The 26908-nt window shown below is 40.9% G+C and overlaps 1 protein-coding gene across 2 annotated transcripts in view; it reads left to right on the plus strand.

Moving 5' to 3' along the window:
• Nucleotides 1-26908, plus strand: part of LOC149228193 (putative E3 ubiquitin-protein ligase XBOS34) — a 285882-nt gene that overhangs the window by 127682 nt on the left and 131292 nt on the right. For both annotated transcript variants that reach the window (XM_089378092.1, XM_089378093.1), the window contains one exon: nucleotides 3998-4112. In XM_089378092.1, coding sequence (XP_089234218.1) covers nucleotides 3998-4112 — 115 coding nt within the window. The remainder of the gene's footprint in view (nucleotides 1-3997; nucleotides 4113-26908) is intronic.

Consider the following 26908-nt stretch of genomic DNA (forward strand, 5'->3'; position numbering starts at 1 on the left):
GATAAAATCGTGATTTTCGCAACACTGATTTGCAATAAAAGTCATATACAGAAATTTATACAATGAAGAGTGGCAATATGCACCCTATTCAAAGCATTTCTTTTCCACTCAAAAGGCAGAAGAGAGTGCTCCACTTTAGGAGGATTCTAGGGCTTCATAAAAAACATTAATTTATTGGATAAATTTTTGAGAGGAAAGCTTTAAAGGGAGATCTATTCTCATTTGCTAAAGGCATGGTTGGAAGATAGTGAACTCCCCTCTAAGGACATAGTAGAGTATCTTTGGAGGATTGGAAAAAGGACGAGTTCTAGTTGAGGTTTTTCATCTTTTCCCCATTTTTCATGGCTTAATTTGATGGTTGGAATTACCCTTACAAATTACTTATGTAATCTTTATAGAAGGGCAGATTTGTCCTGGTAAGAGGAGGCCAAGATTTGGGTTGAAACCCCCTATCCCTTCTTGTAATCAATGTTCATTTAATGGATATTGCTACTGTCACTTCTGCATATTGAGAGGCTGTTATTGTCCCTTTTCTTGTTCATGGATGCACATTATACTTGGCTATTTTGCAATTGGTGCAAGTTGCATCTTTGGAAGGGCCCTTCTTTTACTTTTGGCATATTGAAAAGATCTATGTGGTTGGTTAGAGCATATTGTCAATAACCTAACTTTGCCTCTTCATAACATTCAAACTCTTTGGTTCACTGAGCTTCATCTATAGTCCAAATCGGATTGGCATTGGCATTGGCAAATTCCACAATCCGTCTTATTCTAAAAATACAAAAAAAAAATATTTTCTAGGATTTCCCCCTTTGTGCCAAAAAAAGAAACAACCTAAAATGAGAGCAAGTATAGTTGTGGTGACATTTGTCTATCTTTGTAACTGCCCCTAGGATTGCACTTTGTTAAAGGACTTTGTAACATTTGAAGTTCATGTTTGGAAGGTAACACCCAATTGATTAGGACTTTTTAATGGCATCTTCACATTGATGGCCTTGTGACTTGCATCGTAATTTACTCACAAAGTAAAAATGAAATTTTTTGTAATGTCCCCAACTGCTTATGAGACATAAGACAAGGTTTTTTTAGCTTAATAAAGTTCCCATACGCTAAGGCGGGGGAATTTTTTTAAGAAGGGAACATAATTCGCCTAGGAAAACTTTGTTACTGCCTAAGAGATGAGAAATGAGACATATCCTAGGCTAACGAAAAGTCACTTTCATTTTATATTTTAAAAGTTAAAAATTCCTAAAGTGATTCTATAAAAATTAAAAGGGAAAATGGTGGCAAAAGTGACCACTAAATTATAAAGGGGTAAAAATTGAAGAGTCTCTCCTCATTCTATCTTTTGCATTTTGAGAAAATAAACTCTTGAAGAGTTTTTGGAAAGATGCTTAGGGTTTAGGAAATTCTAGCGGCCATTACTACTTCAGTGTTGAAACTATATAATATATACACCCTAGTTGGTTCAAAAAGTGAAATCACTCAGATTTCACTATTGTGTTACCAAGGATAAGAAGATTTGCAAAAGATCATAGAGGTACAAGGTTTTATCAGTTGATTTTATCTTATGATTTTGTATTTTCTATATACCATTTTGCGAGGGAAGTTCCAAGGCAAAACTGAAGTCAATATTGTCATTAAAGAGGGGCCACACTTTGCCATAAGTCAGTGGGTCAAAGCCCTGGAAGAATAGCTGAGTCTGGCATTGGAAAAGAGGCTGAGTTGCTCCTTTCTTAACTGGCCGAGTTTCATCTTATTAAGGGTTGGGTTCATCAGCTTGTGAGGGCCGGGTTCCACCACCTCTGTGGGACGAGTTCTCAGTCGAAAAAGGAGGCCGTGTTCTCTTTCTGTTGGCTACACGAAATACCTTTATTTTTGGTGGAGTTTGGGTCTGTATGGCCGAGTTCTATTCCCTAGTAGTGGCTGTGTATTCCAATGTATTTTAGGCTGAATGTTTGGTGATGTGAAGGGACTGTATTATGCACAATAGCCTGAATACATATCTGAGTTTGTAAGCTGGAAAGGAACAAGCCTTATCTGCTGTCAAAGACCAAATTTGTGAGCTGATATGTGCCTAATACCTCTGGCTGAAGCATGCACTTAAGAAAAAGGACGAGTATCTCTTGTAGCTGGCTCAAATCTCTGTTTAATTAATGCTGAAGGTGACTGTGGATGATATCTCATGAGCAGCGTCTGTCCCAGGTTCATTTGTTCACTGTGTTTTGTTTTGTTATTTATCATTGCAATAATATAGCTATGAGCCTTTGGAATACTGTTGTGTAATTTCTGGGACCACAACTCAGTGGATATGGTGTCATTTAGTGGCTGTCAATGTTATATCAGTTGTGCTTATCCTTGCTGTGCTTGAAAAATCATTGTAATGTTGTTCTGAAGCATTCATACAAGCTATTGTTCCATCCCTGTGTGTTTACATGAATCTAAAATTAAAGAAATACATCTCCAGTACTTTGCATACAAACTGTCTGTAAAAATTCCAGTGAGTCAGACTATATAAACTCAGAAAATTTGTGGGTTTTCCAAGACATTCTGGGAAGGGAATTTTACATTTTCCATCAACACATAATTGTTCTATTGATGACATGTATCAGTATAAGTCACTATGAACAAAAATACACTATATGGTAGCACATCATTGTTACTAACTTGGGACTAACAACAAGTCTGCTTCCAAGCCTTACCACTTGATTGATGCCCCCTAGTGCTCCTCAGTATGGTACTTTCACACATCAATTTCTCTGTTTATTGTTGTTTCATCATCTCCGTTGACTTATGTCTATGAGGTTAGTCTGAGTGAAGGTTGGGAGCGATACCTTTCGTGTCTCTACCATTGTTATTACTTATGGACACATATTTCCATCAGAAGTTGCTTGAGCTTCTACATACCACTTTTGATATGGCATGTGGTTGAGTATCTTGAAAACTTTCTCTTGGAAAATTGGAAACCGATAATTTCCTTGTAAAGTGTTGGACTAAAGCTCTCAGGAAATTTCTTGAGCTTTTGCATAAATGTTTTGATATGGTGGGTGCTCGAGTACATTGAGAACATGGAAGGTAGTGTTATATTTGGAAGGTCATACATCAAAAGTTGCATGCGTTTGCTTGAGCTCTAGGCTAGTTCTTTCTTCTAGAATATAGATATTCTGTTACTCTCTGGTAGTGCCTAGAGCTTGTAATGGCTTCTCCATCTCCTTTGGTTGCTTCAATCTCATGTATTTGTTGTTCCTGCAACACCTGCTTCCTTTTACTTCACCAAAGGATCCCTTCTTTCTTGACAGTTATATTTCTCTTCAAATTTCATTTGTTTCTATCTAGCTTATTATTGCAAAATTAAGCCTTTTGTTCCTTGAAAGAAATTTCAATGCTGTCCTTAGTAGTGGCCTCTTACCTTCCCTACTTTTGCTTGCCATTGCCAAATGCTAGAAAATCAAACTTACCACATAATATAAAGTGGAGGCTTGAATGCAATTTCCTTCTACCTCAATGTTTTGATGTCTCCATGGTACTTGTATCAAACAATGTGGGTTCTCCTTATTATGGTCTCACCTATCCGTTTGTCATCCTCTGCTAAAATTATGAGTAGGAAAAATTTTGGCAGTTATTGGATGAATAATGTGTTGGGTTTTCTTATTGCTTTGAACATTCTTTACTGATCTTTTGTGGATGATCTTGCATGCTACCTCCAATAGTAAAATGCACTGCTACCTCACTCTTTTATTGCTTCGAATTTGAATATTGTGAAAGATGTATGCTAACTATATTTTCACTAGTAGTTTGTTTGCATTCTTTAATTTCTGGCATGGCTTTATGAAAAAACATTATAGCTAGTTGGTTGTTCCTGTTGTGTCAATGCTAAATATAAATTTTTTAATACTCTTTATAATTTTGCTGATATTGTATTTGTATTCTTGCTTTTTCTTTGTATATTGCCAGTTGATAAATATCTATTCTTTTTTCTTTCATATTTCATATGCAGTGGATAGATAAGGAAGGAAGAACCCCTCTTATTCTTGCTTGTACAAGAGGTGATTTACTGGAAATGGCCATAACATTGATCAGTTTGGGTGCCAATATACATTCATACAAACCTGGTATGATCCCTGATTTGTTCACTAAAATGAAATCATGAATGCGAAATTGGAATTGTGTTTTTGACATTTACATTATTGTAACTAATATCATATCATTTTAATTTTAACTTTTATGTTTCTATGTTCTTAGTTTTTATATTTCCCATTTTCCAGTTTTATTGATATAGACATTTAAATATTTATTTGTAAGCACCCTTTCCTCACATGCCTCCTGCATCCAAATTTTAAAACTGGTCACCTACACCATCACTTATGAACCATGGTTGCCTAGGCACAAAACTTGGCATCTTAACAAATACATGAAATATTCATGGTTTAATGAGAAAAAGATCAGGCATTTTCCATTTCATGACGACTCGATAAAATTAGGTTGTATAATGACTTAAGCTCATGCAAATACTAGAAGTATTTAATATTCATAATAAATGTTAACATTGAAAATTTGTCAACAATGAAGAATGAGCATCAAAATTTTAAATACTTTAAATGTTCAAAGGGAAAAAAATGATCTGAAATCCAACTGCAATGGATGGTGGAATTCCATGCCATAGAAGAATAAATGATCATAATCACAAGAACCTTGGGATTATGACAAGTAATTGGAAGATCTTGACCGCACCTTTGTTGTTAAGTATATTGGATCATTGTCCCACGAAGGGAAATCCTTATCTCAAAACATTGGCTCCATTGTCTCCACGATCCAATCTGATGTTGGATCAATCTTACCAACTCAATGACATCACTATTGTTGCTTGCTTTTAATTGTTTGTTGTGAAGCTTAAGATTATAGAGCATGGGCACCACATCATTACATTGTTTTGGGTCAAGCTGTTATGCTTCTTGCAATGAATGTGCTTGAACATACTCCAATTATCTCTGATCTGAAAGCACTACAAGTTTAGAAAAACATTAGGTTTTCTTTTTTGTTCCCTAATGTTTTTTAAGTCTCCAAGTGGTTGAAAAATCTTGAAAAAACAGAAGTTTTTGGTCTCCAAATGCATGCCAAATTGTTTGATAGCTAATAACCCTCATGCATAGTCCAAAATAGCAAACAAATTTGTGAAAAATGGAGAAACAAATTTATATAGTGGTCATGTGTTAATTTTATGTATGTTCTATGCTTAGAGCAATTTATTTCAATTTTACAGTTAGCTCAATATCTTTTCCAGATTAGCAATCACATCAGCGTTAAAGTAAATTGCAGATAGAACATAAATATAAATCGCAGAACACAAGCCAAGACAAGAGGACACAAGATGTGGCGCTAGCCAGTGATAAACCCCAATGTGGGGAAACCCATGATCAATTTTTCTTATATGTTCTTCAATAGTTCAGCAGAGAGTGAGAGATAGTACATTTACAACAAAAGTCAACACTTTGACTTATCTAGATAAGAGCATAGATCATCTCTAAAAAGATGATACATGAGATCAGGTGAAGACATGTTGCTTCAACTGATTCTCCAAGGTGACTCCTTCACCTATCATTGTGCTGCATTTCGTCATCACGCTGCACCTCAATGCTGCACCCATCATCATAATGCTGGACCCGACGACCACGCTGTACACATCGTAATGCTGCACCTTATGCTGCATTGCTGTCCCATGTGCCATTGTTGCACCATGCTAGCCACTGCTATCCTATGTGGCATACTGCTGTCCTACTGTTAGTGACATAGCCATTCCATGTTTGCTTGCTGTCCCATTGTTTTGTTGCTGTCCCATTACAGCTTGCTATGCTTGCCATGCTGTCCATGCCATGCTTGCCAAGCTGTACATGCTTTCTATGCTGTCCATGCTTTCCATACTTGCCATGCTGTCTATGCTTGCTGCTGTCATACATACACTGATCCTTCTAGCAACAATCTTATCATCCAATTATCCTCATACTTATACTTGAATGCTGGTGCACTGTTGTAGTTCTGCAACTCTGGTTAGGGCATCAACAGTACCCTAACAACCACCTCTAAACTCTGCAACAGTCCTTGAAAAGAGTGCGGCTTACCTCCCTTGAGAAGCTGCTGTCCTACGCTGCCTGTGCCATGTAACTGTTGTAGGAGTATGGCCTTACGACCCTCCACAACTCATCCAAACAGTCCTGTGTCCCACTGTAATTACAACAGGGATTTGCAGCCTTCAATTTCAGGAAGAAGTTCACCCTAATCCGCACCAAACAGTCCAGATTCAATGCTGCTCTTTGGCCTTGTCACCTGCTCAAACTTGGACCCAAAACAGTGAAGAGAAACACCCTAAATCTTGCCCAGATTTGCCTCTAGTCCTGCGGCCTACCTCCTGTAGCAGCTCGGCCTTATTACAGATGTTTTCTTTCCCAAAACAGACCCTTCACATCAATGTCCTCCTTCTTCTTGAGCTGCCTTAGGATAGCTTCGTTAGGGCTGCCTTTAGGTCTGCGTTAGGGCAGCCTTTAGGTCTGCGTTAGGGCATGGTATTGTCTTCCTTGACTGCTTTTTAGTAGGGACCAACGTATAGGTTTAGGCTGCCTTGATAGCATTAGGGCTTCTCTTCATGACTACATCCTCTAGATTAGGGCAACGTATTTCTCTTTCTTGATTGCGGCTAGGACAACCTCTTTTCCTTCAACATCTAGGGTTTCCACTCCTAGATTTCTCTTCCACTAAAATCCAAGACAAGTGGAGAGAAATCAAGATGGAAGTGTGTGAAGTGACTCTCAAGTCATCCCCTTTTATACTAAAAAGTTGAGCACATGTGGGGTTTATTTGGTTGCTGGCCTATCTTGACGAATTGTCTTATAACACAAATAAATTCATAACTCCATGAATACTTATTGGAGTCGGATGATATTTAGATCAATCCTACACCTCTCGATCAGAGGGATCCAAGAAAAATATCAGTTGCAATAAATATGATGACCCACATAGAGTTTGGCCCTAGTTGCCAATTTTAACACTCCCTCTCAACTAGGGAGAACTCCATTCGCTGATCCATTTGTTCGATTGTACTATCTCTGCCATCAGTGCCCTGCACTGCTCTGCTTTTCTTTGCTGAACCATGAAGAATAAGAATTGATCGAGAATGTCTCATACCATTCTCTACTAACCCGAAGTTAGTTCCATATGAAGAGAGTGTGTCATATCACTCTTATTGACTCGAAGTCAGTTTTATTGATCCTAGATCAATATCACAAGAGAGTGTCTCAAACCACTCATACTGATCCCAAATCAATGGAGGTCATCCTAGCATAGGGAGTACGGTAGATACGACGATGCGTCCATCAATAGTACTACTATGGTCCCTAACCCCATTTCCCTACTCATTGGCCAGATGAGAGGTACTTCCCATGAGTCCTAGACTGCATGGGTAGGATGCCTCGACAAGAGAATCACTCATCCTGTCCCTAAGTCGCCACGGGGTATCGCAGGGGAAGGCTAAGCCATTTACCTTGTACACAGCGCACCATTAGGGGAGGGTGAGTCGCCCTATGGTCGCTCGTTGTTCCAAGAAGTAGCCCAAGCCCCTCGGAGCTCCTAGAGCTCAATGGATGCATCATGCAGGACTCTCATAAGAGGGTCTTTCAACGACTCCAAGTCATTTGGGAAAGTCACAAATTTGACCTTTCCCTGGGGCTTTGACCGAATGTCTGCAACCTGTACATCAGTCTCAATGTGATGGAACCTCCTCGCTCATCGATGTACCATATCCCAGATAAGGTAGTATCTGATGTATATATGCTGGAGCAATCATAGAATACATGTTTCCTCAACAATTGAATCCCCCCCTGGTTGACATAGAAGATCACAATGGTACCCATCATGTGTACAAATAGCTCACTGAAGAGCTTCCATAACCAAGCAGCTTCACACGAGATCATACTTGTAGCTATGTATTCGGTCTCAGTGGTGCTTATGGCAATCGACTTCTGCTTCCTTCTAATCCAGGATATCGAGCAGAACCCAAAGAGAATCAACACTCAAAAGTGCTCTTGAGATCCTCCACATTGCCTGCCCAGTCAGCATTCGAATAATCATGCAGCTTCACATTTCCGGCAGTGTATCTCAATCCAAGAGAGATTGTGCCCCGCAGTTATCTCAGAAGATTCTTGGCACCAATCTATTGAGGCTCAACCATATATGAGCTCACCATGCTAACTGCAAAACATATATCCGGATGGGAGTTCACTAAGAACATCAATGCTAGTATGAGTTTGTGAAACTCAGACGCATTTCCCAAATTAGGTCGGTATCCATACCACATAACTTCTGACCCCATAGAGGTAGTCACGTGCTTGTTGTTCACCATTCCAACTCCGAAATCCAACTCCTTCTTACTTCTGCAAATGAGAGGGTCCACACCCGTCAGAAAGAGGTCGTCCTTAGAAGGTGTCGGTATGAGAGGTCTATCATCCATAACCTTCAAGCAAAGGTTTGGATCGATTTTACTCCTAGTGAATCTCAGCTTCATCAGACAGCTATCAATCCTCTCATACTATGCCCAGGGTGTTTTTCTTCAAGCCATAGAGGGCTTTCTTCCACCTGCATACATGAGATTCCCGATCATGAATCTCAAACCCCTCGGGTTGTTCCAAACATGTGGACTTGCTACATGAGGGGAATGGTCCCCTTGTAAGATTTTCTTTCGGTACATCTCAGACATGTACATTCATGCTCTTCTTAAGTTTAGGCATCCCCGTCACTATCTAACTCACATCGGGTAGGGCCCCATAATAAGTAGACCTCTGATTGCGATAGATGAGATGTGTGTTGATTTGGGGTAGCATCGGATGTACTCCAACCACGAAATTTGGTGGAGAGGTTGGGGCGCATGAGATCTCCAATACCGAGAAAGGGTTTGGGCAGATTCTAAACAGACAGGAGATATTAAAATAATTAATATTTTTAATGGAGTCCCTAAGTCTAAACTTAGAAAATAAAATATTAATGTGTATTAATATGAAGCTGTTTTAGAATGGTCCAAAAAACATGGATCAAGCTAGATCTAATCTTAGCAGTTGATTAGGGACTTAATCTCGACCATTGAGATGTCAACAAGAAAAGTATAAGAGGAGGCTTGAGGGTCACTTGGAGAAGACACACCAGATGATCAATCATTCTATTCTCTAGAGCGGCGTTGCTAAGAGAGATAGAATCAGTGATCGAGAGAGCAAGTGAGGGGCATTGAGTATAGAGAAACAAGAGAAGGCAAAAGATTGTGTTGGGAGAGTAGCGCAGCAACCAAGGAGGGTGACGCAGAGCCAACAAGGGCTCAAGCAGGGCCACGCAGAGGCAGCCAAGTGCTGCGCAGAGCACTAGAGGGGCCAACGCAGCTGACGTAGAGGCTCCCAGAGCTGATGCAGAGCCTCCTGGGGCTGACGCAGGGCTAGCGTGAGACAGAGAAGGGCTGACGCAGTCCAGATTGGGCAGATGCTGGGGTTGCAGGAGCAGTTCAGTGCTGAGGCGCTGCCGGAAGGATTTTCCGGGGTTTCAGCCAGGAGATTTCTCTCAAACTGTGAGGTATAGCTGCTAAGGAAATTCTCTATTGGGTAGGCCAGTTTCGGCACTCAGATTGTACTCTGATATTGCTTAATAAGAAAACCCTCAGATAGTTGCACCGGTTTTCCCACATTGGGTTTTCTTGGGGACATTGGTCCAAAAATAATGGTGTCATGTCGTGTGTTTGTTCTTGTTTCTTTTAGTTGCTGATCTGTAATATGTTGAGCATGCACTGATGTTTATTTTCAGTATTTACTTTGTAAATAACTTGTTAAAGAAAAATAACAAGTAGGTAGGAATAAATCAGGAATAGTGCATGAAGGGTTTCTAAACTAAGTAAACTTAGAAACTTCAACATGGTATCAGAGCGTGATTGCAGATCACGGGAGGACTAAAAGACATTAGCCGAGCGAAGCAATAGCAACAGAAAACAACTGTCCCGAGGTGACATATGCTGTTTCTAGCAGCGCAGAAGCAAGAAGTGTGACGCAGAGCCAGCCAGAGCTACACAGAAGAAGCCGGGAGCTGCGCAGAGTCTCAGAGAGGCCAGCGTTGCTGATGTAGAGGGCCAGAGGGCTGATGCAGGGCATCCTAGGGTTGACGCAGATCCATCTGGGGTGACGCAGAACTAGCGTGAGGTAGAAAGGGGCTGACACAGTTCACAGAGAGGCAGTTGCTGGAGTCTGGAAGGCTGCAGAAATATTGTAGAGTGGAGCTGGTGAGGTACTGTAGTCTGAACAATACCTTACAGAGCAGGGCCAGAGGAGTTGTTACTGAGGGTTTCTAGCCGAGGAACCTGGATCAGCAGTGCAGTTGCATAAGACGATCAGAGTAGGGGGCATCTCTACAAGCGGCAGAACGATTTCCAGAAGGGAAATCAGGACCCAAAGGGAGTCCAGAAGAGAACTTCTAGATGTGAAGTAGAGACTCAGAGGAGTCGAACAAAGAACTTCCAGGAGGGAAGTAGAGGAGCATCATGGCACTACACGGGGTAAGAGAACAGGATAGACTTGATGGAGCATCGAACTTCGCAGTCTGGAAGGCCAGAATCTTATCAGTGCTTGACAGGAATCGTTTCAAGAACTTCGCCTTGAAGACGATAGCTATCCCAGTCGACCCAAATGATAATGACAAGTATGAAGAGTCGATGGCGAGGGCCAAGTGCATTATCTTTGACGGCGTCAAGGATCATGTGGTACCACATATAGCCGAGAAGGAAACGACAGTTGAGATGTGGGAGGCTCTCAAGAACCTGTACCAGCATACTTCTATGCAGAGAAGAATGCTGCTTGAGAACTAGATGAGGTCGTATCAGATGAAGAAGGGTCAATCGATTGACACCTTCCTCGGAGGACTGAATGAGATTTGAGACCAATTGACTGCTACAGGAGCGACACCTGATCAGGAGCTTATGGTGAGGACAACCCTAAATGCTGTCTCAGAAGATTGGGAAGTGTTTGTCCAGAGTATCCTGGGCAGAGGGACTCTCCTACCTTGGGACGAGATGTGGGCAGCTCTTCGCCAGGAAGAGATCAGACGGCAATCAAAGACAGGTAGCAGCAGAAAAGGGATCAAGGTTTAGCATGAGGAGGATGTGGCCCTAGCATCTAAGGGAAAGCAGGAGAAGCGGAAGAAGAAAGATCTCTCCAAGGTCAAGTGCTTCCATTGTGGGGAGATGGGTCATTATGCGACCTAGTGCCCAAGGAAGAAGAATAAGGGAGAGTCTTCCGAGACTAAGGCAGCGCCAGCACGGGCAGAGAAGGAAGTTTTGACAGACGATGATTGTGCCATGAGTGCACACACACCACTTGAGCGAAAGTGGGGAGACATCGAGCTATAGTCAGACGGACTACAGGCGATGAGGGGCAGGATCCTCGAGGTACCTAGCCTCTTGGATTAGACCTTGCTACGGGAACCTCGAAGAGGAGTAGCAGGATTGGCTGGGTGGGTAGAGACGGATGTGGATGGAGCGACAGAGAGAGCTACACTGCAGGAGTCCCAAGACAACATAGAGCTAGTAGGCTGCAGCAGTGCGAGAGGCACAGGAGTGTTTCACCAGTGCAGGAAGGCACAGCGAGGTGTGCAACGGTGCGAGATGCAGGGAGTTGTTGCAGCGACACAGAGGTCAGAGAGAGGGAGCACTTGTCAGCGGCAGAGGGAGCTTCAGCATTAGAGGGTGTTTCTAGCCCAACAGGGAGGTCAATTGGGAGATCAGTTACTTACTTCTCAGTAACTAAGTTGCAGTGCAACAGTGGGCAACACGATGCAACATGATGAGTGGAGGTGGAGTGCGGATGCAGTGTTGGGAGAAAGGACGAGCAACAACACGGATGCAAAGGGAGTTGTCATACAAATGTAGCAGTGGCAGAACCATGGGCAACAGTATATGAGGCAACAGTGCAGAGGATGTTGGGCAGGAAGGCCTAGCATCAGCACAGGTATTGATGCCGGATGATCAGAGTAATACTCAGTGAGGAGTATTGCTAGAGCACAGTCCTCGCTAAGAGGGAGTGTTGATTTGGGGTAGCATCGTATGTGCTTCAGCCATGAAATTTGGTGGAGAGGTTGGGGCACATGAGATCTCCAATACCCAGAAAGGGTTTGGGTAGATTCTAAATAGATCAGGAGATATTAAAATAATTAATATTTTTAATGGAGTCCCTAAGTCTAAACTTAGGGAAAATAAAATATTATTGTGTATTAATATGAATCTGTTTTAGAATGGTCCAAAAGACATGGATCAAGCCAGATCTAATGTTAGCCGTTGATTAGGGACTTAATCTCGGCCATTGAGATGTCAACAGGAAAAGTATAAGAGGAGGCTTGAGGGTCACTTGGAGAAGACACACCATATGATCAGTCATTCTATTCTCTAGAGCGGGGTTTGCTAAGAGAGATAGAATCAGTGATCGGGAGAGCAGGTGAGGGGCATTGAGTATAGAGAAACAGAGAAGGCAGAGTTGTGCCAGGCAGTGTTGCACACATCGCGATCGGGATTTAATCGGCGCCGGAAAAAAGCGGAAAAAATCGTTAAAATCGGGAAAAAATCGGAAAAAAGCGGGAAAAAATCGTTTGGCACAAAAATATTCATTTTTTTTCAATTTTTTTAATATCTAAACCATCTACAACATAAAATAAATACATTGACACATAAATATGATAAAAAAATTAATATATAAGATGTTTAATATCATTTCTAGCACTAAAATCACACATAACATTGAATCATGTCCTGAATAGTAAGTCCCAACTCAGCCTCAAAATATCAACAAAAAATATGATAATGTATCTCATCATGTCATAATGTCATATACAATAAAATGAAAGTCTAATCCTATTGATTTCCTCTGCCCCTCTTGCGAGAAAATGCCACAGCTTTCCCTTTCCCTCTAGATGTAGATGCTGGTGCCCGTGCAGGTGGAAATGGCAGTGGAGTCTGATGTGATCTAGACGTTGAAGAACTAGAAGTAGGAGCTATAGGAGGTAGACCACGTCCTCTACTGGTGGCAGGGGTAGCCCGGCAGGTGGTGTCACCTGGAAACATTACAATCTCCCAATCCTGAAATCCTGAAAAACTGATAAGTCTGCTGGATTTTAATTGAAATCTAAAATTCTACTTTCTCCATATGAAATCCAATGAGGCTGGAACCACTCTCAAACATCCTGAGTCATTTCATGGTAATGTTAAAAATTTAAGTAAAAGGATGAAAATGAAGATTAAGGAGAATGTCACTTTTACTTTAAGAATTTAACATTACCATGAATAGCATATCCATACTAGGGCCTAGACTTGATCATTAAGCTACCCCACTCAAAAATTATTTGTTTCTTTCAAAAAACATTGCATGAAAAAACCCAAAAAAAGTTATAAAACTATGCTGTCCTGAGCCCCCACGATTTTTTCGTTAAAAATCGCGCTTTTTTCGAAAAAATCGCGATTTTTTGAAAAAAGCGCGATTTTTTCAGTAAAAATCGGCAAAAAAAAAGTAGGCGATTTTTTCGTATAAAAATCGCGATTTGATCGGCAAGATGAAAAAATCGCGATTTTCCGATAAAATCGCGATTTTATCGCGATTTTAACAACACTGGTGCCAGGAGAGCAGTGCAGCAGCCAAGGAGGGTGACGCATAGCCAACAAGGGCTCACGCAGGGCCACGCAGAGGCAACAAGTGCTGTGTAGAGCACCAGAGGGGCCAGCGCAGCTGATGCAGAGGCTCCTAGAGCTGACATAGGGCCTCCTGGGGCTGACGCAGGCCTAGAAAGGCTGACGTAGGGCTAATGTGAGAAAGAGAGGGGCTGACGCAGTCCAGATTGGGCAGACGCTGGGGTTGCAGGAGCAGTTCAGTGCTGAGGAGCTGCTGAAAGGATTTTCCGGGGTTTCAGCCAGGGGATTTCTCTCAAATTGTGACGTATAGCTGCTAAGGAAATTCTCTATTGGGTAGGCCAGTTTCGGCACCCAGATTGTACTCTGATATTGCTTAATAAGAAAACCCTTAGATAGCTGCACCAGTTTTCCCGCATTGGGTTTTTCCGGGGACATTGGTCCAAAAATAATGGTGTCATGTGGTGTGTTTGTTCTTGTTTCTTTTAGTTGCTGATCTGTAATATGTTGAGCATGCACTGGTGTTTATTTTCAATATTTACTTTGTAAATAACTTGTTAAAGAAAAATAACAAGTAGGTAGGAGTAAATCAGTTAAAGTGCATGAAGGGTTTCTAAACTAAGTAAACTTAGAAACTTCAACAATGTGACCACTGACATGGTCCCTAATGGACCATCCTGCAACTTGATACAAACTGCCAACCCTGAACTCAAAGATAAAAGCATCTTTGAAAATTCTATTTTCAAACATGTACCTTTCCATCGATGAATGCCACCATGTGACCTTTGACTTCCATTGCCGAAATGGACACCAAGTTCTTCTTGCGATCAGGTACATACAAGAGATTTTGTAAATGAATCGAGTTACCCTCATTCAATTGAGGGGTAACATTCCCTACACCCTTTCTGGGATAGGTGGCATTGACTCCAAGCATAATCCCACGATTGTTTCCATCTCTACCAAATTAGAGAGAGCACCCTTCTATTCGATCGAGTGCCTTGAAGCACTACAATCAATAAGCCAGATTCCCAAAGGGTCTGAAGGAGAGGGCCAATATAAGATAACGCTTCTTTATCTTATTAGAAACAATATTTGATTCTTAATACCTGGGGTTCCTTGCTTTCTTTGAGTAGTCAACTATTTTCTTGATGACCTGCATTACTTGTCATTTCTCCGATCGTTGAAGATGTCCATGGAATGATTGTTATCGTCATCAAGTGATGTGTCCCTGCCATTCAGATATTCCTTCGCATAATGGACGAACTTATTATAAACAAGGCATCTGCCTTTCCTTCTACCCTTAGATCCGGACTTCCCATTGAAGTGATCAGAAGGCCATTAGAAACTTCCGTTGTGTCATTCTGATAATATTCTCTGCTTCGAATCCACCCTTGGTGAATTTGAAGAGGGATGAGGAATCCATTGATCCTTTTGTCCTTTCCCAACTGTCTTTGGTGATTGCTCTTTCACTCTTGCTTGGGCTTTGTCTTCACCTCAACTCTGATACCATGTTAATTTCAGGTATGTTCTATGCTTAGAGCAATTTATTTCAATTTTATAGTTAGCTCAATATCCTTTCCTGATTAGCAATCACATCAGCGTTAAAGTAAATTGCAAATAGAACATAAATATAAATCGCAGAAGACAAGAGGACACAAGATGTGGCGCTAGCCAGGGACAAACCCCAATGTCGGGAAACCCTTGATCAATTCTTCTTATATGTTCGTCAATAGTTCAACAGAGAGAGAGAGATAGTACATTTACAATAGAAGTCAACACTTTGACTTATCTAGATAAGAGCATAGACCATCTCTAAGAAGATGATACATGAGATTAGTTGAAGACATGTTGCTTCAACTGATTCTTCAAGGTGATTCCTTCACCTATCATTGTGCTGCATCTCGTCATCATGTTGCGCCTCACCGTGCTGCACCCATCATCATAATGTTGGACCTCATGACCATGGTGTACACATCGTACTGCTGCACCTTATGCTGCACCACTGTCCCATGTGCCATTGTTGCACCATGCTAGCCACTGCTGTGCTATGTGGCATACTGCTGTCCTACTGTTAGTGATATAGCCATTCCATGTTTGCTTGTTGTCCCATTGTTTTGTTGCTGTCCCATCACAGCTTGCTATGCTTGCCATGCTTTCCTTGCTTGCCAAGTTGTCCATGCCATGTTTGCCAAGCTGTACATGCTTGCTATGCTATTCATGCTTTCCATACTTGCCATGTTGTTTATGCTTATTGCTGTTTATGGCTCCTTCTTGATAGCATTAGGGCTTCTCTTCATGACTATGTCCTCTAGATTAGGGTAGCGTATTTCTCCTTCTTGACTGCCACTAGGGCAGCCTCTTTTCCTCCAATGTCTAGGGTTTCCACTCCTAGATTTCTCTTCCACTAAAACCCAAGACAAGTGGAGAGAAATCAAGATGGAAGTGTGTGTGAAATGACTCTTAAGTCATCTCCTTTTATACTAAAACGTTGAGCACATGTGGGGTTTATTTGGTTGCTGGCCGACCTTGACGAATTGTCTTATAACACAAATAAATTCATAACTCCATGAATCCTTATCGGAATCGGATGATCTTTAGATCAATCCTACACTTCTCGATGAGAGGGATCCAAGAAAAATATCAGCTGCCATAAATAAGATGACCCACATGGAGTTTGGCCCTAGTTGCCAATTTTAACATTATATCAATGTTCCACCAAGGTTTCGGGACGAGGGGGCGAGGGGGCGCGGGAGCAGCCTATGCAAAAGCTCCCTACCATTTTTTAGGAAACGTGGGGGAGCGTCAGGGTCTTAAAAATTTATAAATATAAAATATAATTTATTAATTGAGTCCACTATGACAATTTGGTTTGAATTGAAAAGCTGCAAAGCATGATCATTGATATGAATATCATTTCACATTATTCAAATTTATAAAAGATTAAAGTCAAGTCTGATACATCAAGAGTCATCATTGGCAAAAAATGCCAAATGCTAAAGGCTCCCATATGCTCTAAATTTTTATAGAAAACAATTTTATATTATTAGGCACAGCTGAAATTACCCTGAAAAAAGCCACATTTTGCAGCTGTAGAAACTTTCTTTAATTTGAAATGAACATTACACTGAGCTTCCAATAGGTATAAGTGTATCTAACTGCAATGATATGTTTCATGCAATATAAACTTCAATCTTTAACAACTATCACAAGACAAATAGTTAGTAGTAGATAAATATGGACATGATTAAAACTAAAAGCGTAAAACATATAAATCTCCAATTTATTATAATTATCTTGTTTGAATATAGCCTGACTGCACCATAAAACCTTCTAGGGAGCCTGAGATGTTATGAACTGTAACATAGCTTTTTTAGTATTTACAATACTTGTACAGTGCTTCTCCCATTGTGGATCCCTAGTTTGTCCACTCTGACCATTGTCGATGTGAAATGATTCACTCAGAATAAGCATATGATTTTTATTTCCGGCAAGAAATGAAAAGTAACATGATATATTATGGATATCTTTTCATGAAGCCAACCTAATATGGGCCCTCACTTCACCTGGAGAGAGAAATAAGCATATGATTTTATTTCCAGCATGAAATGAAAAGTAACATGATATACTATGGATCTCTTTTCATGAAGCCAACCAAATAAGGACCCTCGCTTCACCTGGAGAGAGAGAAATAAGCATATGATTTTTATTTCCAACAAGAAATGAAACACAACATGATATATTATGGATCTCTTTTCATGAAGGCAACCTAATAATGGGCCCTCACTTCACCTGGAGAGAGAGAGATAGACTGCACAAACAGAATATGGTCAGCTTTTATGCAGAATTATATTATATCTCTGAAACACCCGCAAATTTGCAAATCTGAAAATATGAAAGTCGGGCTTTACTCCACCTTGCAAATCCTCTATTCAGAAAGAGCCTCGATAAACATCAACCAGTACAGACGAGACCTTAACTTGGAGAAGTTAGATATTTGCACCAAGTTCAACACAGAAAAACATAATAAAGTGATCATATGTGCAAATATATATTTTAGATAAATTGAACTGAATTTAAAATTCTAATGTATATATGAATACCTGGCCTTACTCAAGTATGCCAGTTGGCTGTTAGATATTCACATGAGATGAAATCAACTCCCTCTGGAATGATGAATCCGAACAATGAAATCCAACGCTGTGAGTGGAGCGCTCAGCGAACTTGCAAAGGCTGTGCCACTGTGAGTGTGTTGTTCATGGTTCAGGGTGCCGGTTTTATAACATGAAACAACGATTTTCCAAAACCCTAAACGTTAATTAACTCTTAATTAAAGATTAAGTTCAACGTTTTGTTAATTAAAAATTTAAAATGGTTTTTAATGCATTAAAAGTGTGCCACGTCCCCCGATGTCCTCTCTCGCCCCCCCTCATCCCCTCTCGTCCCCCCACACCCCCCCACGTCCCCCCACGTCCCCCTTTTCGGAAACGCCCCCTCAGGGAAGGGAAACGTTTCCCTGGCACGTCCCCCTGAGTTTCCTCCATTTTGGGAGCGTGGGGAAACGTCCCCTACTCGTCCCCAAGTCCCCGGAGCGCGGGGGAGCGAGGAAACTAGACCCCTAGGGGGGGGCGAGTCCTCGTGGAACACTGCATTATATTGTCCCCTATTTCTCATATAGGAGTTGAATGCCAAGGCATAGTGTGCAAGATGCACCTTTTGGTGTGTCTCTAGGCATTTGAGCTAATTGTTGGGCCAAAGGGTGGTTACCTTCAATATTTGCTAAGGCAAGAGTCCTTATCCTTAACTCAAGGACAACCTATTTAAATGGATGAATATTAGACTAGATTCATAACAGAGAAAAATGGTGCATGGATTTAATCTCTACTATTGATTTAGAACAAAAATAGGATGTTGAATTGTATTTTGAACGTAATTCATAAAGGGCTTACTAGCAAGGGGGTGTAACAGAATTCAGGATAGGAATGATCTCTGAACCATGGGCGCTGTAATCTAGTTCATCTTGGAAAATTACTCAAGAAAAAAAGAACAAATGAGTAGAGGAGGACGAAAAACTAATTTCCTATCACATATTTATCGGAGAGAAAACCAAATGGGTAAGACAAGTTTAGATCCATTAGTTTATTCAACATTATGTAAGATAAAAAATTAGGAGGAAAAACTAGCATAACTTGCTTGAATTTATATTTGACCAATGGCAACAATCTTGGTCATGGTTTCACAATAAACCCAATAGTGTATTTATCAAATGGTAGTTCTAATGTTGGGGACTCTAAAGTCTCATATTTGAAACAACTACTCTATTTAGGAAACAAATGCTCCAAGGGTTGGGACTATGTGATGAATGAGCCTAGATGCAAGTTATGTCATCAACGGGCCCAGGGGCTTTTGGAGATGTTTCATGGGCTTTTGAGGAGTTTCTATGGGATTCGATGGCATTCGCTTGGCGTGTTCCATCATCTTCACAACTTGCCTTTCATTCCATTGCATTCTGACAACTTTTGAAAAACAGGGTTATTATTGGGCCTAACTCAATTAATTACGCTTAAGGTGGCATTTCGAGAGGAATACTTGACGGAACACCTTAGTGTAATAGCTCGTTGGAACCAAACGAGAAGATCTACATGATGGGATGGTTAGAAGTGATTTTCAGTGACCTGAGGAGGCATGGTGGCCAATTTACCCTTTTCCCACATTAAAAAGAATATTTTAATTGAAATAAAAAGAGGGAAAAGTTCTCCATGATTAAAATAATAATAAAATAAGAGGTTCTGGAAGGGTCCATCATATTTATAAAAAGAGGAGGAGCAGGCCATTAGAGGACATCTTGGAGTTGATATTTCTTCTTGTATGAAAGGTTGAGAACCCAGTTCTCTACTTCATTGGTAGCCTCAGGATGGAAACCCTTCGGTGATTCAGTGAGATTGGGCGAGTACCCATCTCCCCTTGGTGAATTCATCTAGAATTCACAAGATAGCTCAGTAGTGACACTTCAGTGCAATTTTGGAGGGCCAATATAACATTGGAGCATATTCTTGAGGCCAGTTTTCCATCTCAGCTATTTTGTTGTATTAGCATGTAAACCCCAGTTTATATATATCAATAAAAGCTGAGATTATTTCTGCTCATAGTATTATTGAATTGCATGCATTCTATTTGTTATATTTTACATGGCAATATTTTGTTAAGTGAATGGTAATTTTTTATGGAGAAATTCTGGTTGGGTTAAATTTCTACAAAATTAGTCAAATGTCCCGTTTGGGATATTACAGTGGTATCAGAATTGGTCTTCCTGCTAGCCTAAGGGTTATTGTAGAAATAAAAATTCATGGCTGCCGAAAGGGAAACATATTTGCTGGGATATATTTGTGTAGGTGTGGGATTTAATTTATTTCCAAAGAGTTCAAGTTTGATTGCATTTGCCAGTAATTTTTCCTTGTGAGAGGTCAAGATAATTGTTGGAGTTTGTTCTGATCCGATTTATAAAAGGCCGAATTTGCAAGCCTATGGAAGCATCTATATAGTGACAAGTGGAGAATGTTGAATGTGTGAGTATGAGTAATCTGCTATAGTTGTTGTGGTTGGATCAAATCTGGGTTGAGCACTGTATATTGCAATTTGTGGATTGACCGAGGGAAAATAAGAACCTGGGTACTTGTGTGCATTGAGTGCGCATGCCGTGTGATCGGTGCAATAGTCAGCATACGAGAGAAATGATGTGATTGCTGCTGCAATTGTGGAAAAACCAGATCCTTGTAGTAGCTAAATTATCTAGTGGGATTGACTGCCAAAGACTGACTCAATTTACTGTGATTTATTTGGATGGTGGTGCGTATTTTATCAAGGGGAAAGTTGACGCATAATTCGGTGTTGCTGATCATTCGAACTGCTAGAACGAAAACCATGCTACCTTTCTAAAGCCACAGGGGATTCAACACCATCTAATGGAACCGTGTATCTTTGGTAGTGGCTATGGTTGAATGGTGATGTTCAAAGAAAAGTGATTGCACGTGGGCCAAGGTCCACGCAACCAGTAAGGAGAAACAGGGGAGTCGGGTAGTGGTTCGTTAAAGGACATCAGCCACAAAGCATATACGAGAGTATTGGTGTGTCTGCTGGGAGAGTGCACATAGACAAGAATCGCCTCTCGCTGCTATATGATGTGCGAATGGCAACGAGAATGGCATGGAAACATGCATAATTGACGTATATTCTTGTGCGATTAAGAGGCATAACGTTGTGTGATCAGGTGTGGCTGCTTTGTGGGGACTGAATTCGATTTGTGGTTGACGTGAGTTTTCGAGCTGCCTATTTGCCACCTTGATTGTGACATATCTCACCGTTGCCATTATCGTTGATTGGTGATGGGCTGAGTTTATCCAAGCCCCGTCCATAGATCATGTTCCTGTATGTACATTAGGTATGATGGGATCACTGTAGAGTTGGAAACAATGTGTTGAGTAATTCTGCAGAACAATCGTGCATCAAATGAAAGGCGGTGATTGCTACTGGATCGTAGTGGCCGGTAGAAGAATTTTGTCATCAAATTGCTTGGAGCGAAATTATTCCCCTGGAGCCGAAATGATTATGCATGTTGGCCAAATCAGTATTGACAGATACTGATAGGTGGGTTGATCATTGATTTGGTGCGATCGAGGATAAGATAGAATAAACAAAACGAGTAAAGTGTAGATGCATTATATTGGGATTATATATATTCACCAGTTAGAGAGGAGAAGGTACGATTTGGTTTGTCGAGTGAATATTTGGGCACATTAATGTGTATAAGATAGAAATTGGTTTTGGCTGAATGATTTGGATCAGCGTATACACTACTTCTATTGTGGGATACTATAAATGAGCTTGCATTTGTTGTATGCATTGAAGAAGTTGCGCCCACTTGTAGGTTCTTGTGTGAGTACCAGTGCGACCCGTGTGCTTGGAGAGGAGACAAAACTGGTGCGTTCAGGATTGTGGTTGAAGTTTCCAGTGGGCTATTACTGTTGGCTAGGCGAGAAGTACAACTTTGCTTGTCACCTGGGTGGGTAGTGTATTATCCACTTCGCTGTTGTGCATGTATTCTAGGCAGGATTAAAAGGTTTTCCAGTGAGATAGTCATACAATGTAGTGGCTCTACATGAAAACACCTTGTTGAAACTACATCTGCGCTTGGACACTGTATTGGCGGGTGCCCAACTGATCTTTATTCCAGGTTCATCATTCTTTTCTGTTCACTATACTCTATAATTTCAACGGTGTCTATGCCATTCTTTAGAAAGAACAACCGAAAGATGTGCAAAAGGGAAAGGAAATTGGACACAATCTTTGCATTGGGGACATGCTTGAAGCACATGAGGGTTACATTAAAAGCCCTTTGCAAATTATAAGAACCAGACACACTCATTTCTGAGATAGACCAGTTGGAGGGGAAGAAGTTGATTTGGGCTTTGAAACCAACCATGCTCGCTTTAATATAGCCCAAGTTTTTGGAGTACCCTTGTGAAGGGGCCACACTTCCAATTTCCTCTTGTCTTAGTAGCATCATGATGCTAACTGACCCTATAGCTCCTTACAATGATGATGTTATGAAGAGAGTCTTCAAGCTGATAGTAGAAACCTTACGAGACTTGGATAACTTTGTGGGTCCTACATTTGGGAAGAAACTTCAGGTTTTGGAAATTATGGCCATGACTAGGACTTATGAAATCATGTTTGATCTTGACTGTGATGATTTGATCCTGCAGATGTTCCAATGCTTCTTCAACATTAGGAAACATCATCCTGACATAGTCATAGCACACATGCAATCCATTTTGTCCTCATGTATGGGAGGTCGTGATGCCATTTGTAGGAGGTTGCGGACTAGATTATTGACCATTTGGAGGAGAGAACAACTGGTCTCACTTGCTGCTTATGAACTAGCCGAAAGGTTGGTTGAGCATAATATTGGGCTATTCAAAACACAGTTGACCAGGGAGGAGCTGCTCATGTTTGGGGGATCATGCAACAAGAATGATTCGAGGAAGGGTCTTTGCTTCATTTGCAAGGGACCATGGGGACCTAACCACTCATGCATAGGTGGCACTGAGGAGATGACAAGGGGAGATTAGGAGGAGAGTCCTTCTGACTTTCAAGATGAGGATTCTTCTTCTATAGTTGAGTCCATGCACACCTCTGAGGAGCATGAGCAGTTAGGGGGAGTTGTTAACACTAGCTCAGAGATGCAGACATGTTTGGTAGAGGAGGTTGATGAGCAACAACTTGTTCCCATTTGGCATGAGCAACACATAGTGTGGGGCACAGTGCGCATGATGGGCTATCTTTGGAGAGTCAGCTGGTGGCTCATGTTGGGCCCATGATAGAGGAGGGTGAGCAGACATCCTTGGGGCCAACTATTGATGAGGAGCAGGAAGATGTACAGATGGCGACCAGGGAGGTAGTATTTGCAGACTTGGGTCATCAGGAGGTGTTGGGACCTGACAGGGCAATTTTGCAGATGACGAGTGGATCGATGGAAGATGGAGTTTTTGGTCAGATGAGGGAGGCTCTTTGGGAGACAGTGGTGCATCCATCTTTGGGTCTATCCACTGACAAGGTGCAGGTAGATGTAGTGGCATCTAGCAAAGCTTCAATATTTCCAGGCAATAACCCTCTCGAGTGGTACATATATAGGGCATGCAACACAGTTTGGCCACTTGTACCCATTGCAGGGAGAGAGGCAAGATTTTCTTGATGGATATCGCTGATTGACTAGAAAGAGTTGTGTGAGATGAGGACGGTGCAACATAGGAGACTTATCCCAGATACAGGTGCTTATGCATTCGATCCCTCCCACAGGATGGATTGGCGAGAGATCATGAGTTGGTACCCTATTGATGGAGTATCATTTTTAGTCAGGAGCATTGTACTGCAGGAACCCTTAGATGTGAGGGATACTAAATGTCCCAGTTGGCAACGGGATGTAGGCTAGCAACTCATCAATATTTCAACATAGCATCAACATGGTGATATTGACCTTGGTCTATGCTAAGGGTTGGATTCGAGAGGGGTGATGAGTGGGTACGTGGTGGATGGAGCAGTACTCATGGTTGGAGTTATAGCACAACAAGAGCCATGGAGCGTTGATACTTGTTCTTGGTGGCATTGGGATCCAGGAGGATTGGTTGATGACAGGTTCAATTAGAGATTAGTCTGGGATCCAGGCATTGAGGGGTCCATTCATGGTGGGTTGACACAGAGGCATACCATCACCTAGTGGTTTGTATGGGATCCAGACATTGGGTCTTAGTTACATTGGGCCACCAGACTAGTCCACAGGTTTGGATTGCTTAAGGGCAAGCAATCTTGGGGTAGGAGGATTTTGCGATATTCCTTTTTCTGGTGTCCCTTATGGCATGGTTAGGATAGACTTTCAGGCTTAGAGGTAGACAGGTCAAAGATGCAAGTCACGTCATCAACGGGCCTAGGGGCTTTTGGAGATGTTTCATGGGTTTTGAGGAGTTTCTATGGGATCCGATGGCATTTGTTTGGTGTGTTCCATCATTGGCACAACTTGCCTTTCATTCTGTTGCATTCCGACAACTTTCGAAAAACAGGGTTATTACTGGGCCTAACTCAATTAATTACGCTTAAGGTGCCATTCCGAGAGGAATACTTGATGGAACACCTTAGTGTAATAGCTTGTTGGAACCGAAACACGAAGATCTACAGTATGGGATGGTTAAAAGCAATTTTTAGTGACTTGAGGAGGCATGGTGGCCAATTTACCCTTTTCCCACATTAAAAATAATATTTTAATTGAAATAAAAAGAGGGAAAGTGCTCCATGATTAAAATAATAATAAAATAGGAGGTTCTAGAGGGGTTCATCGGATTTATAAAAAGAGGAGAGGAGGCCATTGGAGAGCATCTTGGATTTGATATTTCTTCTTGTATGAGAGGTTGAGAACCTAGTTCTCTACTTCATTGGTAGCCCCAAGATGGAAACCCTTGGGTGATTCAGTGAGATTGGGTGAATATCCATTTTCCCTTGGCGATTCCATCCAAAATTCACAGGAGAGCTCAACAGTGACATTTCAGTTCAGTTTTGGAGGGCCAACACAACATTGGAGTAGATTCTTGAGGCCAATTTTCTATCTCAGCTATTTTGTTGTATCAACATGTAAACCCTAGTTTATATATATTAATAAAAGCTGAGATTATTTCTGCTCATAGTATTATTGAATTGCATCCATGCTATTTGTTATGTTTTACATGGCAATATTCTGTTAAGTGAATGGTAATTTTTATGGAGAAATTCTGGTTGGGTTAAATTTTTGCAAAATTAGTCAAATGTCCCATTTGGGATATTACAGATTATAGAATCAGTGTCTTTAGCATTATTGCTTACCTCTATAGAGCATATTGGAAAGTGCTTATAGTGAGAATGAGAATGAAAGAGATGCGAAGTGGAAGGAGGAGAATGCTATTTGCTATTGCAAAATCGTGATGCACCTTGCAGATATTTATTTTTTGCTGGCCTTTTCCTCTATTTCTCCCTCTTCAGTTGTTGAAAAATCAAACTCCAAATGAAAAATCTTCATGTTGTAAATGAGAAAGCTCTCTTTCTTATACATTGTCAGGGAAAAATGTCATGTCCCCAATAAATAATTTTGCCAAGTAAAATCCTCATTTTTGCAATTTTGGCATTAGGGAATATCTTGACATATAAAACTTAGGAAATGTGGGTTATGGAGGCCCCACTTAAATTTTTGAGGAAAAAGGAGAAATAAACATTAGAAGAAAAGGAAATAATTTTTTGTTAAGTGAAATATGGGGACCACCAAAGAGGGAAATTCGACCCCCTTGGGAATTTGCACTAGGAGAAGGAAAGAGAAAAGAAGGGGAGTTCGAACTTGTGGAGAAGGCACCACAAGGGAAAAAGGACCAGTCTCTATAAATAACACATTGGGGCTCCACTTTTGCATCTTTTGCTCTTTATTTTTTGCAGATCAAACTCTCTCTTGGAGGTTGTTTAGCACAAGAGAAGCAAAGTTGTTTAGCTCAAGAGTTTCAGGTGAAAGTCATCCTCATTTTGGAGAATTTTGAGTGTCTCCCTAGTGAGGCTTTGGGGAAGTCTATTTCAAGACTTGTGTTGGAGTTTATTGCTGAATATGCACTCAGGAATTTGTTATTTCTGGGTGTAGAAGACAAATCTCGAAGTTTATTTGGAGCAACATCTTTCTATTATAGGTTCTGAGTATTTGCAGGAGATTTTCTATTGGTTAGAGGAGTTTGGCACCATTTTTCAGAGTTGTTCCTATATCTTTTGGTTGGGCCAAATTTTCTCTTATAGAGCCTGCACAGGGTTTGGAGAACTGAGTTTTTGTTGGTGTTTGGTACTAGTATTTTCCGGGAGTTTTAAGTTGGGAGTGATAGCTATTTGCCGGAAGATATTTTTGCATGATTTCTCAGCCATTTGCAGGAGAGTTTTATCACTTCTCAACAATTTCTCTTTGGTTGGGTGCAAAATTGTGTAGCTGGAAATTCGCTTTATTTTGGGCATTTTGGGCTAGGAGCCTATAGCTAATTTTATAAAATTTTTTGGGCTGTGTTCAGGCCAAAATTGTACATTCTTATAGTAGGGTGTATTGTTGGTTAGTTGGGCAGTTTGCATCACATTGTGGGTTTGATTTTGGCTTGGAGTTAGGCCAAACCTTTTCTGGGTATTTCTGGGTTATAGGAGAGGAGTCCGTGGCTGCAATTTCAGATCGATTCGGGCATTATTGAGGTCAAAATTTCAGTTTCCTTCCAACAATAGTTAACAGAATTTTTTGGTAGTGCGCAGATTTTGTGGGAGCCATTTCTAGCAGTTGTATTAGTGAGATCTCACCTAGGGTTTGCCTAGCTTGCATCGTAGGCCCAGGTTATATCATTCCTTGCCATTTATGTACTCAGGTTTTTGAATTAATAAAATGGTTCAGTTGTTTGACTCAGTTTCTTGTGTATTTTGATGTGCATGTTTGGAATTTGTTTATTGTTGCTGATTCCTTATACATATCTCTGTTATTTGCTGTAAATTTCAAATTTGGAACATTACAAAATAATGCCCAGTATTAAGTTAGGAAAACATCTTTTGGGTAACCAATGAGTAACCTCTCAATTTCCCGTTGGTTGCTAACCAAACTCTTTGGCTTGTGTTGATTTTGGCTAGCGTCGGATGTGTTCAAGCTTC

This window comes from Pinus tabuliformis, chromosome J (assembly GCF_031772625.1).
Source record: "Pinus tabuliformis cultivar Carrire ecotype Pingquan chromosome J, CPIR1, whole genome shotgun sequence".
Lineage (NCBI taxonomy): Eukaryota > Viridiplantae > Streptophyta > Pinopsida > Pinales > Pinaceae > Pinus > Pinus tabuliformis.